Source organism: Chiloscyllium plagiosum, unplaced genomic scaffold (assembly GCF_037043375.1).
Source record: "Chiloscyllium plagiosum isolate Xiang-an unplaced genomic scaffold, Cpla_swu_hap1 HiC_scaffold_24, whole genome shotgun sequence".
Lineage (NCBI taxonomy): Eukaryota > Metazoa > Chordata > Chondrichthyes > Orectolobiformes > Hemiscylliidae > Chiloscyllium > Chiloscyllium plagiosum.
In genome coordinates, this window is record NW_028270162.1 from 56,136,335 (window position 1) to 56,152,153 (window position 15,819).

General features: G+C 44.6%; 1 protein-coding gene across 1 annotated transcript in view; it reads left to right on the plus strand.

Moving 5' to 3' along the window:
* The window catches only part of depdc5 (DEP domain containing 5, GATOR1 subcomplex subunit), a 257,419-nt gene that overhangs the window by 12,821 nt on the left and 228,779 nt on the right, over positions 1 to 15,819 (plus strand). The window contains exons 6-7 of the mRNA XM_088000284.1: positions 407 to 456; positions 10,237 to 10,306. Coding sequence (XP_087856410.1) covers positions 407 to 456; positions 10,237 to 10,306 — 120 coding nt within the window. The remainder of the gene's footprint in view (positions 1 to 406; positions 457 to 10,236; positions 10,307 to 15,819) is intronic.

Genomic DNA, 15,819 nt, shown 5'->3' on the forward strand with positions numbered 1-15,819 from the left:
AGCACAGCAGGCCAGGCAGCATCCGAGGAGCAGGAAAATTGACGTTTCGGGCAAAAGCCCTTCATCATCATCATCATTCCTGATGAAGGGCTTTTGCCTGAACCTTTTATTTTCCTGCTCCCCAGATGCAGCCTGACCTGCTGTGCTTTTCCAGCACCACTCTGATCTAAACTCTAGTTTCCAGCATCTGCAGCCCTCCCTTTTGCCTTTGGAACAGAAGCAGCCCACTCAGCTCTTCAGGTCTGTTCCACGTTTCAGTCCAATCGCAGCTGATCTGGACTCCAAAACAAAAGAAATCTTGTAGCTTTAATGCCAATCTACACCCCCCCCCACACCCCAAAATCCATCTATCAAATTGCAGTTGTGAAATGTTCAATTCACTGCATTTCTTGTGTTTCTCTTCCAGGTTAACACCTGTGCCTATGTCACTCAGAAGGTGGAATTTGCTGGAATAAGGTCAGATTTGTCGTTCTCTAGCATTTCCAATTTGGAAATAGACAGGAGCATTGGAATGTGGCACTTATCAGTTGTTGGTGTATTATTTTGTCCTCCATTTTGGAGCCTCATCTTCTGGGATACACACAGGCGGGGCTTGTGGCGTTACCGGGAGCAACATGTAGAAGTAGCTGCAGTCAAGGGTCATGTCTCTCTCATGTCCCTTTGCAGCTGGTTCCTGATCGACTTCATACACTCTCAGTGGCAGGTAACCTGCCTTTTCTGAATCATTGATAGACAGGCAGGAGGCTGGAAGAACACAGCAAGCCAGGCAGCATCAGGGGGGGGAGAAGGCAATGTTTCAGGTGTAACCCTTCTTCAGGACAGGGGGTGGGTGTGGGAGGAGCTGCAGATAAAGGGGGAGGTGGGGGCAGGGTTGGTGAGGTGGGGATGGGTGAAGGCAGGTAGAGGGCATGACGTGGTTGGTCAATGGGAGGAATGAATCCGGTTGGTGGGAGGGAGCAGTGGAAGGGAGGGGGAGGGGCTGGGAAGGGAGTCGGGGGATGGGGAGGGAGGTTATTTGAAATTGCAGAACTCAATGTTGAGTCCTCTGGGCTGTAGGCTGCCCAGGCGGAGGATGGGGTGGTGTTCCTCCAATTTGAGGTTTGGTTTGTTGTGGCAATGGAAGAGACCAAGGATGGTCATGTCAGAAAGGGAGTGGGAAGGCCGCACCTGGAATATTGTGTTCAATTCTGCACGCCACATGTTAGGAAAGGTGCCAGTGCTTTTGCGAAGGTCCGGAACAGATTTCTGGAGACTATGCCAGGATCGAAAGACCTCAGATGTGTTGAGTCACTGGAGGAGCTGAGATTGCTCTCTTTAGAACAGAGAAGAGATTCAACAGAGGTGTTAACAATTGTGATGGGATTTGAAAAGGTGAGGGAAGAAGTTGTTTGGAACAGCTTGGAATAACCAGATGGCACAAACTGATGAAAGCTATAGCAGTTTGATTTGGATCGTAGAATTGAGCCAGATGGGTGGAGGTCAGTTCTGTAAAGCTTTGTTTTTGAACAGTTCAGAAAATAGTCGGAAACCATGACCAAAGTCCATCAACTCTAAGAAGGCATATGACTGCAGCCAGCGGTCTGGGAAAGCCCCTGGAGTGTTAAATGGGTGGAATGTCCGTCGTGCTGAGTTTACGACAGCTAAGAAAGTCATTCATTTCAGTTTTGAGTTCAGAACAGAAGGTTCATGGTCTCAGTTCAGGAGGGTCAGGAATTCAGATCAGAAGAGCCAAAAGGGGGCTCCTCGGGGAACCAGTTTAAGTTCAAAGAAGTCAGGCACAATTCTGAAGCGTTTTGGTTTTATGGAGTTTTCAAATGAGGCGAATTTGAATAGAAGTCTTCAAATTGTTAGAACTGAGAAAGTTTAGGCCGTCAGAATTGTGAAACATTTATGTTAACAGACTCCGAAAGGAATTGTCTAACTGTTCAATTGGGAACGAAACTGGGGAGGAGTCAGTTAAATAAAATTTGGAGTGAATATCTCTGGAATTGACTAATGTTGGTCGAGCTGAAAATGTGTTGCTGGAAAAGCGCAGCAGGTCAGGCAGCATCCAGGGAACAGGAGAATCGACGTTTCGGGCATGAGCCCTTCTTCAGGAATGAGGAGAGTGTGTCCAGCAGGCTAAGATAAAAGGTAGGGAGGAGGGACTTGGGGGAGGGGCGTTGGGAATGCGACAGGTGGAAGGAGGTCAAGGTGAGGGTGATAGGCCGGAGTTGGTCGAGACTTTGTTTTGCTTTTTATACGAAGCTCCTTCTAACTGTATCGCATACATGCACAACTTTTACTTTTCTATGCACTAAATTTATGTTCTGATTTGAAAGAACATCTACATAAAAATGTCAGCGATTAACCATCACAGTAACCAACTGCACGAGTTAAATATTTCATCTATCATGCTGGTTGCCCGTCAGTGATCACATTTGTCAAGTATTAAAGTTATGGTCCCAGCTGATAGTGCTAGTGGACAAGTCTGATCCCAGAATGAAACTTTGATAATTCTTTTTGCTCTAGTTAATATGGTGGCCATTCACTGAAATGAGGTCACATAAGGCTGCAAGGTTTCTTCAACAATAGAACAGAAGTTTATTAAACACACAGCAAAGCAAAATCTCATCCTGCTTCTGACACGACACATTCTAGAGACTGAAATCTCATAAAACTACTTGTCTATATCAAATCTTTCAGTTCGATCTGTTTTCCCCAGTTCTTCTCTGGGAAGTAATCTTATTTGAATACTCTCCAAACAGAGCTTAGACTTTCTCAGCTTTTAATAACCTGCAGTTTCCAACCAAACACATTTGGTTTGGAAGTTTCGTAATCCTAACTTTTATGCTGAGGTGACTGTGCTTTTCCTGAACTGTTCAGTACTCCTTTCCAGGAGAAAGACATTACTTACTTCTGACCCCAGGCAGGTTTCCTGTAAACAGCTCCTCAAGCTTTCAGTTTTTGGATTTTTAAATCTAAAATAGAATCATAGAGCTATACAACATGGAAACAGAGCCTTCAGTTCCATTCAACTATGCCAACCAGATATCCAAGGCCCTTATCCTCTAAACCCTTCCTACTCATATACCCATCCAGATGCCTTTTCATTGTAATTGTACCAGCCTCTATCACCTCCTCTGGAAGCTCATTCCATACACACACCACCCTCTATGAAAACGTTGTCCCTTAGCTCCCATTTGAATCTTACCCCGCTCACCTTAAACCTATGCCCTCTCGTTCTGGACTCCCCCGCCCCAGAAAAAATCCCTTAGCTATTCACCCTATCCATGCCCCTCATGATTTTATAAACCTCTATCAGGCCACCCCTCAGACTCCGACGCTCCAGGGAAAACAGTCCCAGCCTATTCAGCCTCTCCCTATAGCTCAAACCCTCCAACCCCCGGCAACATCAGTGTAGATCTTTTGTGCACCCTTTCAATTTTAACAACATTTTTGCTACAGCAGGGAGACCAGAATTGAATGCAGTACTTCTGATTATTCTGAACTGAAAACAAGCTAATGACCTCCAATTTTTGTCCCACTGTCATAAATCACCGCCATAAAAAAAAACTTGCATTACATTTTCAGAAAGTCCGTGCTTTTTAAAAAATTAATTAATGGCAAGAGGGAGTCACTAGCTAGGCCCAGTATTGATTGCCTGTCCCTAATTGCCCACAGGGCAGTGAAGAGTCAACGCTTTGCAGTGGGGCTGGAGTCACATGTAGGCCAGACCAGGTAAGGATGGCTGTTTCCTCCTCTAAAGGGTATTTCAACTTCCTTTCTAACACTGACATTGGCCTTTGTTCCTTTTATCATTCACAACCATAATCCAACATATGCTGCTATTTTAAAGTCAAAAATCTAAGACTGATTGCTAATATATGCATAAATCTCACACCTCACATCACATTATCATCAACTGGGATGACAACAGCAGAGTTATAGATATTGGCAAAGAACCAAAGAAGTTGTTTTAATACAAAAACAACTTGTGTTCATGTAGCACCTTTAACATAAATGTGTTAAGGTGCTTCTTTGGGCTGTTATAAAGCAAACTTTGACACAAAATCTTGACAGAAATAGTAGGGTAGATGTCAGTGGTTTTTATGGCGTATCTTAAAGGAGGAAACGGAGAGAGAGGGAAAGAGAGCTTCAGAACACAAGAAATAGACGCAGGAGTAGGCCCTTCGAGCCTGCTCCACCATTCAGAAAGATCATGGCTGATCTTCTTGTGGACTCTGCTCCACTTACCACAACTCTGAATTCCTTTACTGTTCAAATGCTATCTATCTTTGCCTTAAAAACATTCAACAAGGAAACTTCAACTGCTTCACTAAGCAGGGAATTCCATTGGGCGGCACGGTGGCTCACAATGCCAGGGACCCATGTTCAATTCCACCCTCGGGTGACTGCCTGTGTGGAGTTTGCAGACATTCTCCCCGTGTCTGCGTGGGATTGTTCCGGGTGCTCCGGTTTCCTCCCACAGTCCAAAGATGTGCAGGTTAGGTCAATTGGCCATGCTAAATTGCCCCATAGTGTTCAGGGATGTGCAGGTTAGGGTGAATTGGCCATGCTAAATTACCCATAGTGTTCAGGGATGTGTAGGTTAGGGTGAATTGGCCGTGTTAAATTATCCCATAGTGTTCAGGGATGTGTGGGTTAGGGTGAATTGGCCATGCTAAATTACCCCATAGTGTTCAGGGATGTGCAGGTTAGGGTGAATTGGCCATGCTAAATTGCCCCATAGTGTTCAGGGATGTGTAGGTTAGGGTGAATTGGCCATGCTAAATTACCCATAGTGTTCAGGGATGTGTAGGTTAGGGTGAATTGGCCGTGTTAAATTATCCCATAGTGTTCAGGGATGTGTGGGTTAGGGTGAATTGGCCATGCTAAATTACCCCATAGTGTTCAGGGATGTGCAGGTTAGGGTGAATTGGCCATGGTAAATTACCCATAGTGTTCAGGGATGTGTAGGTTAGGGTGAATTGGCCGTGTTAAATTATCCCATAGTGTTCAGGGATGTGCAGGTTAGGGTGAATTGGTCATGCTAAATTACTCCATAGTGTTCAGGGATGTGCAGGTTAGGGTGAATTGGCCGTGTTAAATTATCCCATAGTTTTCAGGGATGTGTAGGTTAGGGTGAATTGGCCATGGTAAATTACCCATAGTGTTCAGGGATGTGTAGGTTAGGGTGAATTGGCCATGCTAAATTACCCCATAGTGTTCAGGGATGTGCAGGTTAGGGTGAATTGGCCATGCTAAATTACCCCATAGTGTTCAGGGGATGTGTAGATTAGGGTGAATTGGCCATGCTATATTACCCATAGTGTTCAGGGATGTGTAGGTTAGGGTGAATTGACCATGCTAAATTACCCCATAGTGTTCAGGGATGTGTAGGTTAGGGTGAATTGGCCATGCTAAATTACCCCATAGTGTTCAGGGATGTGTAGGTTAGGGTGAATTGACCATGCTAAATTACCCCATAGTGTTCAGGAATGTGTAGGTTAGGGTGAATTGGCCATGCTAAATTACCCATAGTGTTCAGGGATGTGTAGGTTAGGGTGAATTGGCCATGCTAAATTACCCTATAGTGTTCAGGGATGTGTAGGTTAGGGTGAATTGGCCATGCTAAATTACCCCATAGTGTTCAGGGATGTGTAGGTTAGGGTGAATTGGCCATGCTAAATTACCCATAGTGCTCATGGATGTGTAGGTTAGGGTGAATTGGCCATGCTAAATTACCCATAGTGTTCAGGGATGTGTAGGTTAGGGTGAATTGGCCATGGTAAATTACCCATAGTGTTCAGGGATGTGTAGGTTAGGGTGAATTGGCCATGCTAAATTACCCCATAGTGTTCAGGGATGTGCAGGTTAGGGTGAATTGGCCATGCTAAATTACCCCATAGTGTTCAGGGATGTGTAGGTTAGGGTGAATTGGCCATGCTAAATTACCCATAGTGCTCATGGATGTGTAGGTTAGGGTGAATTGGCCATGCTAAATTACCCATAGTGTTCAGGGATGTGTAGGTTAGGGTGAATTGGCCATGGTAAATTACCCATAGTGTTCAGGGATGTGTAGGTTAGGGTGAATTGGCCATGCTAAATTACCCCATAGTGTTCAGGGATGTGCAGGTTAGGGTGAATTGGCCATGCTAAATTACCCCATAGTGTTCAGGGGATGTGTAGGTTAGGGTGAATTGGCCATGCTATATTACCCATAGTGTTCAGGGATGTGCAGGTTAGGGTGAATTGGCCATGCTAAATTACCCATAGTGTTCAGGGATGTGTAGGTTAGGTGCATTAGTCACGTGAAATGTAGAGTAATAGGATAGGGGAATGAGTCGAGGTGATATACTCTTCGGAGGGTCGGTGTGGACTTGTTGGGCCAATTGGCCTGTTTCACACTGTATGGATTCTATGATTCTATGATAACAGATTCACAACCCTTTGGGTAATGAAGTTCCTCCTCAACTCGGTCGTAAATCTGCAGCCCCTTATTTTGAAGCTATCCCCCTTGTTCTAGTTTCACCCACCAGTAGAAACAACCTCCCTAGTTCTATCTTATTAATTCCCTTCGTCATTTTCTGAGTTTCTATAAGATTCCCCCCCCTCGTTCTTCTAAATTCCAATGAGTATAGTCCCAGTCTACTCGACCTTTCCTCATAAGACAACCCCCTCAACTCCAGAATCAATCTAGTGAACCTCCTTTGCACCTTCTCCAGTGCCAGTACATCCTTTCACAAGTAGGGAGACCAAAACTGGACGCAATACTCCTTAACAGCAACCAATCATGCTGCAGCATAACCCCACATTCCTGATGAAAGCCTTATGCCTGAAGCATCGATTCTCCTGCTCCTCGGATGCTGCCTGACCTGCTGTGCTTTTCCAGCACCACGCTCTCGACTGCAGCGTAACCTCCCCATTTTAAACTGTTATGACACTTGGTAAACCCCCTCTGCTAATTTAAACCCAACACACCGAGAAGCTCACCTTCTGCAGTAATCTGTTAAATTCCGAGAGGCAAAGGACTACCCCAGAGGTCACTACTTAAAGTAAGATTGAATAATGTTGTTCTTTAAGACCAACAGAGAACATTAAAACAACAACTATTTACAACTCCTTTCTCTTATACCTATCTTTTATCTCCCACTCTACAATACTGGTCTGATTTTTTTTTAAAGAAAATCCGTTTAAGATTTACAGAAAAAAATAAACACTTTTCAAAATCAGCCAGTATTGTCAATTTTCCTCTGTAGACTTTCCTCTGGGTTTTCCTGTGTCATCTCTTCTTCAGTCTTCCGCTGCACAACATTTTCTTATGGACAGGTATCTTTCAGAGAGCTATTTGGTTAGCAGTCTATACTTGTTGGTGCTAGGCAGTTCTCCCCCTAACTGTTCAAAATGTACAGTTTTATACCCCAAAACATCGGATTGGTTTGATGTCATCCCAAACAGTAAAATTCAAATTCAATTGGATTTTGGTATCTGGGGCGTAACTTAAACTGATTGGCCGACTTTGAATTTGTTTTTGTTCCGTGGCAACGCAACTCTAGCTATTTCTTTCAACCAAGTGTTATATTTTTAGCTTGTTCAGCACTTACTGTGCTTTTGGTCAGTCCTTGCTAGGTTCCTGTCTCTCTCAAAGGTACAGTACACAGTTACACCTTCAAAACAAAACTCCATCCCTCTAGCAATAACGGGCAATATTCCATTTGTCATCTTAATTATCTGCTGCTGCTGTTGCTGCAGTTGTAAACCAACTTTAGGAAGGGGACATGTTGTTTTACTTGCTCATGGTACGCAGCCGTCAATGTCTGGGTCAGCCATCATTGCCTCTCCCTAATGGTGTATGGGTCAACCACATTGCTGTGGATCTGGAGTTACATGTAAGCAGACCCAGCAGATTTGGGCATTAGCAAACTGTGGGGGGTTTTCCCCAATGCTTTCAAAGTCATCATCAAACATAACGTTTCCAGAATATTTCTGAATCAAATTCCAGCATCTGCCATGACCAGAATTTGAGCCCCGCTCCCCTGAACATTATCTGGATTAATAGTCTAGCAATTGTACCGCTAGGCCATGGTCTCTCTATATTTGTGAACTGTGTAGAGGTGCAAAGGTGCACCCAGGCTGCATTTGGTTACTCCCAAGTATGGCAAGCTTACTGTGTGAGATGCCAGAAGAATATGGTAAATTGTGAGAAGTACGGTTATATTGTGGTTCTATTTTGAAGGCAGTGTTTGGGGCTTTCTACAGTGAAATGGGAGGAGATAAAGAGCAGGTGCTAGAGCTTAAGGCCTGGATAACTGAAATTAAAACTCTCACAACACCAGGTTATAGTCCAACAGGTTTATTTGGAAGCACTAGCTTTTGGAGCACTGCTTTTTCATCAGGTAATCACACAATCACCTGATGAAGGAGCAGCGCTCCGAAAGCTAGTGCTTCCAAATCAACCTGTTGGGCTATAACCTGGTGTTGTGTGAATTTTTAACTTTGTACACTCCAGTTCAACACCGGCACCTCCAAATCATGGATAACTGAAGGCATGGCCGCCATTGGTGGAAGGATTAAAATTGTGAATGAGAGGAGCGTGCATATCTTGGCAGCGTGCAGCCGGAGCAGATGATCGTCCTCAGGAGGAGTGAGGCCACAGAGAGATTCCAAAGCAAAGCTGAGAGTTTTAAAACTGAGGCATTGCTTCATTGGTAGCCAGTGTAAGTCAGTGGATGTGAAGTGGTGGATGAATAGGACAGTGCTCGCTTGAACACAGGCAGCAGAACATGTATGACATGGATATAACCGAGGATGAGATATTGGAGATTGTCCAACATGTCAAATATAGGAATTGTGGAGTCTCGAGGTGACAGCGGCTTAGATGAGGGTTTCAACAGTAGATCAGCTGCAGTGGGATAGATTTAACACGATGGATAAGCAGAATAATTAGTTTATTTGAAGATCACCATGGCAGCATGTGCTGAATTATAATGATGCAAATAAATAAGTAATTATAACTCCCAACCTGTTTATGCACCGTGTGAAATACTAGAAGCATTACACAATTATGAATACTGCAATCTACAAAGCTGTATAATGTGCTGGAATTCATTTTTCCAAGTAGAAATGAAAGGTCTACTGTGTTCAAAGTTTTGTTTCAAAGTCCATTGATCACATTATTGTCAAGTTGTGTTTATTACATTCTCAATCCTATGAATACTGCTTCAGGTTTATAAAGTAGGGCAGAGTAACAGAGGTGGGAATCGGTGACCTTCCTGTTTGCACAGAGGTCGGGTAGCTCAGTTGGCTGGATGGTTGGTTTACGATGCAGAGTGATGCCAACAGCACGTGTTCAATCCCCACACCAGCCGAGGTTACCACTGAAGGACTCTCCTTCCTAACCTCTCCCCTCGCCTGAGGCAGGGTGACCCTCGGGTTAAACCCACCGCCAATTTGTCACTCTCTCTCTGTGATGATGTTACACAGGAGCCCAGGCATGTTTCAGACTCAGCCTGGATGGAGGATGGTGACAGTGGCTCAGAGCCTGTGGCAGGAACTGAAGACGGTGTCTTCGATCTTTCCAGCATTTAACTGGGGGGACGTTTCTGCTCATACATCACTGGATATTCGGCGAGCAGGCTGCTAATTTTCGGATAGTAGTGGAGTTCTGAGAAGTGGTGAGGTAGAGCTGGGTGTCAACAGCTGATGCGCAATGTGTCTGTGCCGACATGATGCCATTGAGGGGCAGCATGGAGATGAGAAGTTGAAGGAGGGATAGATTCATTTGGGATACCAGAGGTAACGGTGTGGGAGCAGGAAGAGAAACTGTTGGAAGTGAGTTGGGTCTGGAAGGAGGATGGTTTAAAAACTGATTCAGATTCAACATTCAAAGAAATACCTGAACGGGAAAGAAAAACACACAGCTATAAGGAAAAAACAGGGCAGTAATATCAATTGCATAGCTCCACCAAAGGGCTAGTACAGACACGATTGCACTGAATGGTCTCTTCCTGTGTTCTGTTGTTCAAAGCTGACAATGTTATGTGAGAGTGGAAAATCATGATGTTGGGTCGTGACCTCGCGAAGGAGAAAGATTGAGACGTGATTTTTCAGGATTACATTTGCAGAATCTCTTGTGTTCTGTTGGTCTCCATTTGATTCTTTGCAGTGAACCTTTGGTGTGGATCTTGAGGATCTTGTGCTCTTGACACCAGATTTCCACTTTACCAATTTAAGATGTCTGTTTATTGATTTCAGAGCTCAAGCAAGTGAACTTTGGGTCAAAGGTGAAAAGGTTACCTGTGGCTACATAAGTGAAGACACAAGGGTAAGAATTAACCTGTGACCATATGACATTAGCCTTCCCCCTGGGATCTGAAACCTTTTGTCATAATCTGCCACCATCTTGTACATTTTAATATTCAGTTTTAGGGTATGGACATCTTATTCAAGACTAGAAATTATTGTCTATCCTTACTTGCTGAGAGAAAGTAGTGGTGGGATGTCATGAGTGGCTTACTGGGCAACACGGTGGCTCAGTGGTTAGCACTGCTGCCTCACAGCGCCAGGGACCTGGTTCGATTCAGCCTCGGGCGACTGTCTGTGTGGAGTTTGCGCATTCTCCCCGTGACTGCGTGGGTTTCCTCCGGGTTCTCTGGTTTCCTCCCACAATCCAAAGATGTGCAGGTCAGGTGAATTGGCCACGCTAGATTGCCCCATGTGTAGGTTAGGTCCATTAGTCAGGGTTTATGTAGTGTAATAGGGTAGGGGAATAGATTTCGGTAGGTCACTGTTTGGAGGGTTGGGCCGAATGGCCTGTTTCAACACTGTCGGGATTCTATGATTCTAGATGAGAGTTGAATGTTGTGCTGTGGGACTGAAGTCACACATAGACCACACTCAGCATGGACTTTGGGTTTCTTTCCTCAAGTCAGTTAGATAAATATGTAATAATTAAGGAAAGCCAGCAGAGCTGAATTATTGTCAAACGTGTTCAAATAACTGGCTTGTGTCTTTTATTTGCTGTGGTAATTGATGAGGGCAGTATGGTGAAAAGCCTTTGACAAAGTGCCACACATTAGGCTTCAAGTCATCGAGGTCTACAGTGTGGAAGCAGGCCCTTCGGCCCAACTTGTCTGTGCTGCCAGGTTCTCCCAATTAATCTAGTCCCATTTGCCTGCGTTGGGTCACTATTCCTCCATACTGACCCCATCCGTGTACCTGTCCAAGTGTTTCTTAAATGGCAAAATTGGTAGAAGGAGACTTCCACCACTACCTCTCGCAGCCCATTCCAGACACTCACCACCTTCTGTGAGAAAAAATTGCCCCCTTGCACCCTTTGTATCTCTCCCCTTTTCACCTTAAATCTGTGCCCTCTCGTTTTAGACTCCCGTATACTTGGGAAAAGCTGTTGACTGGAGGAGAAAGTGAGGACTGCAGATGCTGGAGATCAGAGCTGAAAATGTGTTGCTGGAAAAGCGCAGCAGGTCAGGCAGCATCCAAGGAGCAGGAGAGGGCTTATGCCCGAATCGTCGATTCTCCTGTTCCTTGGATGCTGCCTGACCTGCTGCGCTTTTCCAGCAACACATTTTCAGCCCAAAAGCTGTTGACTATCCGCCTTATCTGTGCCTCTCATGATTTTATAAACCACAATAAAGTCTCCCCTCAGTCTTCTATGCTTCAGGGAAATAAAAAGTCCTAACCTCTCAGCAAAGATTGAGTTCATGGTATGAAAGGGACAGGATAGCAAGCAGCATGGATATGAAATTAGCAGAGTGGCAAAAACATTAGTATTTTGTGGACTGGTGTTGAGAGATCTGCTTTTCTCGATCTGTGTTAGTGGGCTGCATTTGCTGACACCCAGGAACATGCATTGTAGCAACAAAATTTCTGAAATACACTAAAATGATGAATGACAAAAACCTAACAAACCCTTACAATGAAAAAGAGTGGAGGAGAAAGTGAGGACTCAGATGCTGGAGATCAGAGCTGAAAATGTGTTGCTGGAAAACTACAGGTCAGGCAGCATCCAAGGAGCAGGAGAATCGACGTTTCGGGCATGAGCCCTTCTTCAGGAAAAAGAGTGAATGAGTTTTGTGAAACCTGAAGTGGTTCAGAAAAGATTTAGAAGGATGTTGCCAGGGTTGGAGGGTTTACTGCTGTAGGGAGAGGCTGAATAGGCTGGGCCTGTTTTCCCTGGAGCATCAGAGGCTGAGGGGTGACTTTGTAGACGCTTATAAAGTCATGAGGGGCATGGATAGGGTGACGAGCCTGGAGTGGGAAGTCCAGAACTAGAGGGCATAGGTTTAAGATATAAAAGGAACCTGAGGGCAGCTTTTTCATGCAGAGGGTGGTGCATGGATGGAATGAGCTGCCAGAAGAGGTGGTGGAGGCTGGTACAATTACAACATTTAAAAGGCATTTGGGTTTAAAAGGATTTGGAAGGATATGGGCCAAGTGCTGGCAAATGGGGCTAGATCCACTTAGGCTATCTGGTCGGCATGGACAAGTTGGATTGAAGAGTGTGTTTCCATGTGGTACGTCTCTATGACTCTATGTGAAGTGTATAGATGAAGAGAAAATGAAACTATTAAGTACAAATTTTTAATTTGTTCTTTTTTTAAAAATTGGCTTTCGATTATGCAGGAGCATTTTTTGAAAAATCTAACAGAGCTGAGCGGGTGCAGTCGGAATTTATCCTCCGAGCGTTGGTGTCAGCAGATATTCCGACATTAACGATCTAGACTTGAGTATAGAGGCATAATTTCAAAACCTGTCTCCTGCACAAAACTTGGAAACACTGTGGGGAAAACTCATAGAGAACTTCAAAAGAAGGTAGATATGCGAATAAGTTAAAAAGGAGAAAGTGAGGACTGCAGATACTGGGGATCAGAGCTTAAAAATGTGTTGCTGGAAAAGCGCAGCAGGTCAGGCATCAAAGGTGAAGGAGAATCGACGTTTCGGGCATAAGCCCTTCTTCCTGAAGGGCTTATGCCCGAAACGTCGATTCTCCTTCACCTTTGATGCCTGACCTGCTGCGCTTTTCCAGCAACACATTTTTATGCAGATGGGTTAGACAGGCAAGTGGCAGGTGAAATGTCATGCAGAGAAGTTATTTTAATAGGCAAAATGGGGAGGAGACGTTTGAATTGTACCCTTCATTTATTTTTTAAAAGGGTTGGGGGGGTACAGGAGCAGAGGGACCTGGGGGGTGTTCGTACACAAATCATTGAAGGTAACAGAGCAGGAAACAAAAAGCCAGTAATAAACTCTGCAGCATCCCAGGTCAGGGCACCGTACTTGAGAGGGTGTGAGAGTATTAGTAAGAATGCAGAAGAAATTCCTTAATGTTTCCAGCACTGAGGCATTTCAGTTTCATGGGTAAATTGGAGAAGCTGAGGCTGTTCTCCTTGGGGAAACTTGAGGAGATTTGATAGAAGTGTTCAAAATTCTGAAGGGGCTAGACAGAGAAATTAGGAAGAAGATTATGAACCACAGGGCATTGACATCAGAGATTGCTAAAAGTGGCCATGGTGACGGGAGGAAAACATTTTTTACAACAGCCCAGTGCATCACGCAAACATGGAATCCATCCAAACGTCCCACTGCCATGGAAGGGCAGCTAACATAATCAAAGACCTCTCTTCTATTAGACAGAAGATACAAAAGCTTTAACATATGTACCAACAGATTGAAGAGCAGCTTCTTCCCCACTGTTGTTAGACTTCTGAAAGGATCTCTCAAATTTCAAATTTAATGTTGACCTCGCTTTGTATGTACCTTCCCTGCAGCTGTAACATTGTATTCCTCACTCTTAGACACTTTCTATGGTATGATCTGCTTGTACTGCGTGCAAAACAAAATATTTTACTGTACCTAGTTACATGACAATAATAAATCAAATAAAAAAATTAACATATCTGGAGCACACTCCCTGAAATTGTTGGAAGTCGATTCAATTAAGACTTTTAGCAGATTACTCTGGAAGGGTGACTAGGGCTAGATGAATGGTTCTTGCAGAGGGCTGGTATCGACCTGACAGGCTGAATGGCTTCCTTCTGGGCTGTAGCTGTTATGTGAACAAAACATAGAGTTCACTGATGTCCCAGCCGAGATCCTCTCCCTTAACACAGCTTGAGATGAATCACATTGCCATCTGGTCTGTGCTGGTTTACTGTTACACCATGTGGTATGTTCAGCTACTGAGTCTCTGAACAACTACGCACTGTACCTTACTACCTTTTGTCACCCGCTGTTTATGGAGTTATTGCAGCAGCAAGCTGATTAAGCTATAATTAATAGTGATATGTGAAGGAATCCCTTCGACAAGAGTATTCGAGAAAGGGACAGGAGTAAGCCAATCGACTCTTCAAGCCTGCTCTCCCACTCAATAGGATTATGGCTGATCCAACATTCCTCACTTCCACTTACACTTTCTTGCCCTTTCCCAAAACCCTTGATTCCCCACTGATCAAGAGTCTATCCATCTCAGCCTTAAATGTACTCAAGGACTCTGCCCCTTTAGCAATCAATGAAGGAAATCCAAAGACTGTCAGCCCTCTGAGAGAGTAAATTCCTCCTCTTCTTAGCCTTAAATGGACACCCCTTTATTCTGAGAGTACGCTACCTGGTCTTTGACTCTCCCGTGAGGGTAAACGTCCTCTCAGTATTAACCCTAGCAAGCCCCTCAGAGATGATGTCATTGGGATTCCTGATTCTGCTGACGGTCAGCGAGGAGAGTGCAACCTGTTTATTCTTTGCTGATAAGACAGTCTCTGCAAACTGAGGATCATCCTAGTGAACCTTACCTGAACTGTCTGCAATAAAGTAACAAATTTTTGTAAGGGGACCAACAATCAGTCCTCCAGATGTGGTCTCACTGGAACCTTGTACAGTTGCAGTAAGACTTCCCTAATCTGATACTCCAAGCCCCTTGAAGTCTGGGCCAACACTACATTAGCTTGTCTGATTACCTGCTGCACCTGTGTGCTAGCTTTCTATGTTTCATGCACAAGTCCCTTTGCGTTGCAGCTTTCTGCAGTTTTTCTCTTTTTAAATAATACTCTTCTTTGGTTCTTCCATTCAAGGTGAACAACTTCACGCTGTCCCACATTATACTTTATTTGTCAACTTCTTTCCTCCAGTTACAATCAATATGTCTCTGTGAACTGTCTGTATCCCTCTCGCAACTTGCCTTTCCGCATATTTTCACATCATCTGCAAATTTGGCTGCAGTTCATTTGCTTCCTACCTCCAAGTCATTAACATATGCTTAAACAATGGCAGTCCCAACACTCATCCCTGTGGAACACCGCTGGTCATTGGGGTCGCCAACCTGAAAAAGACCTCCCTATCCCCACTCATTGACCCAATTCTCTATCCGTGCCAATATATTACTTCCAACACCTGGGAGCGTTGACAACTTTCTGTGAGCTACCTTGTCAAACACCTTCTGGAAGTCCAAATATAACACGTCTACCGGTTTCGCTCTGTACAATCTAGTTGAGACTTCCTTCTGTTGGGTCAGTGGTCAGCACTGCTACCTCACAGCGCCAGGGACCCAGGTTCGATTCCACCCTCGAGCAAGCGTCTGTGTGGAGTTTGCACATTCTCCCCATGTCTGCATGGGTTTCCTCCGGGTGCTCCGGTTTCCTCCCATGGTCCAAAGATGTGCAGGTCAGGTGAACTGGCCATGTTTAATTGTCCCGTTGTGTTAGGTGCATTAGTCAGAGGGAAATGGGTCTGGGTGGGTTACTCTTTGGAGGGTTGTTGTGGACTTGTTGGGCCGAAGGGCCTGTTTCCACACTGTCGGGAATCTAATCTAAAGTATCTCTAATAAAT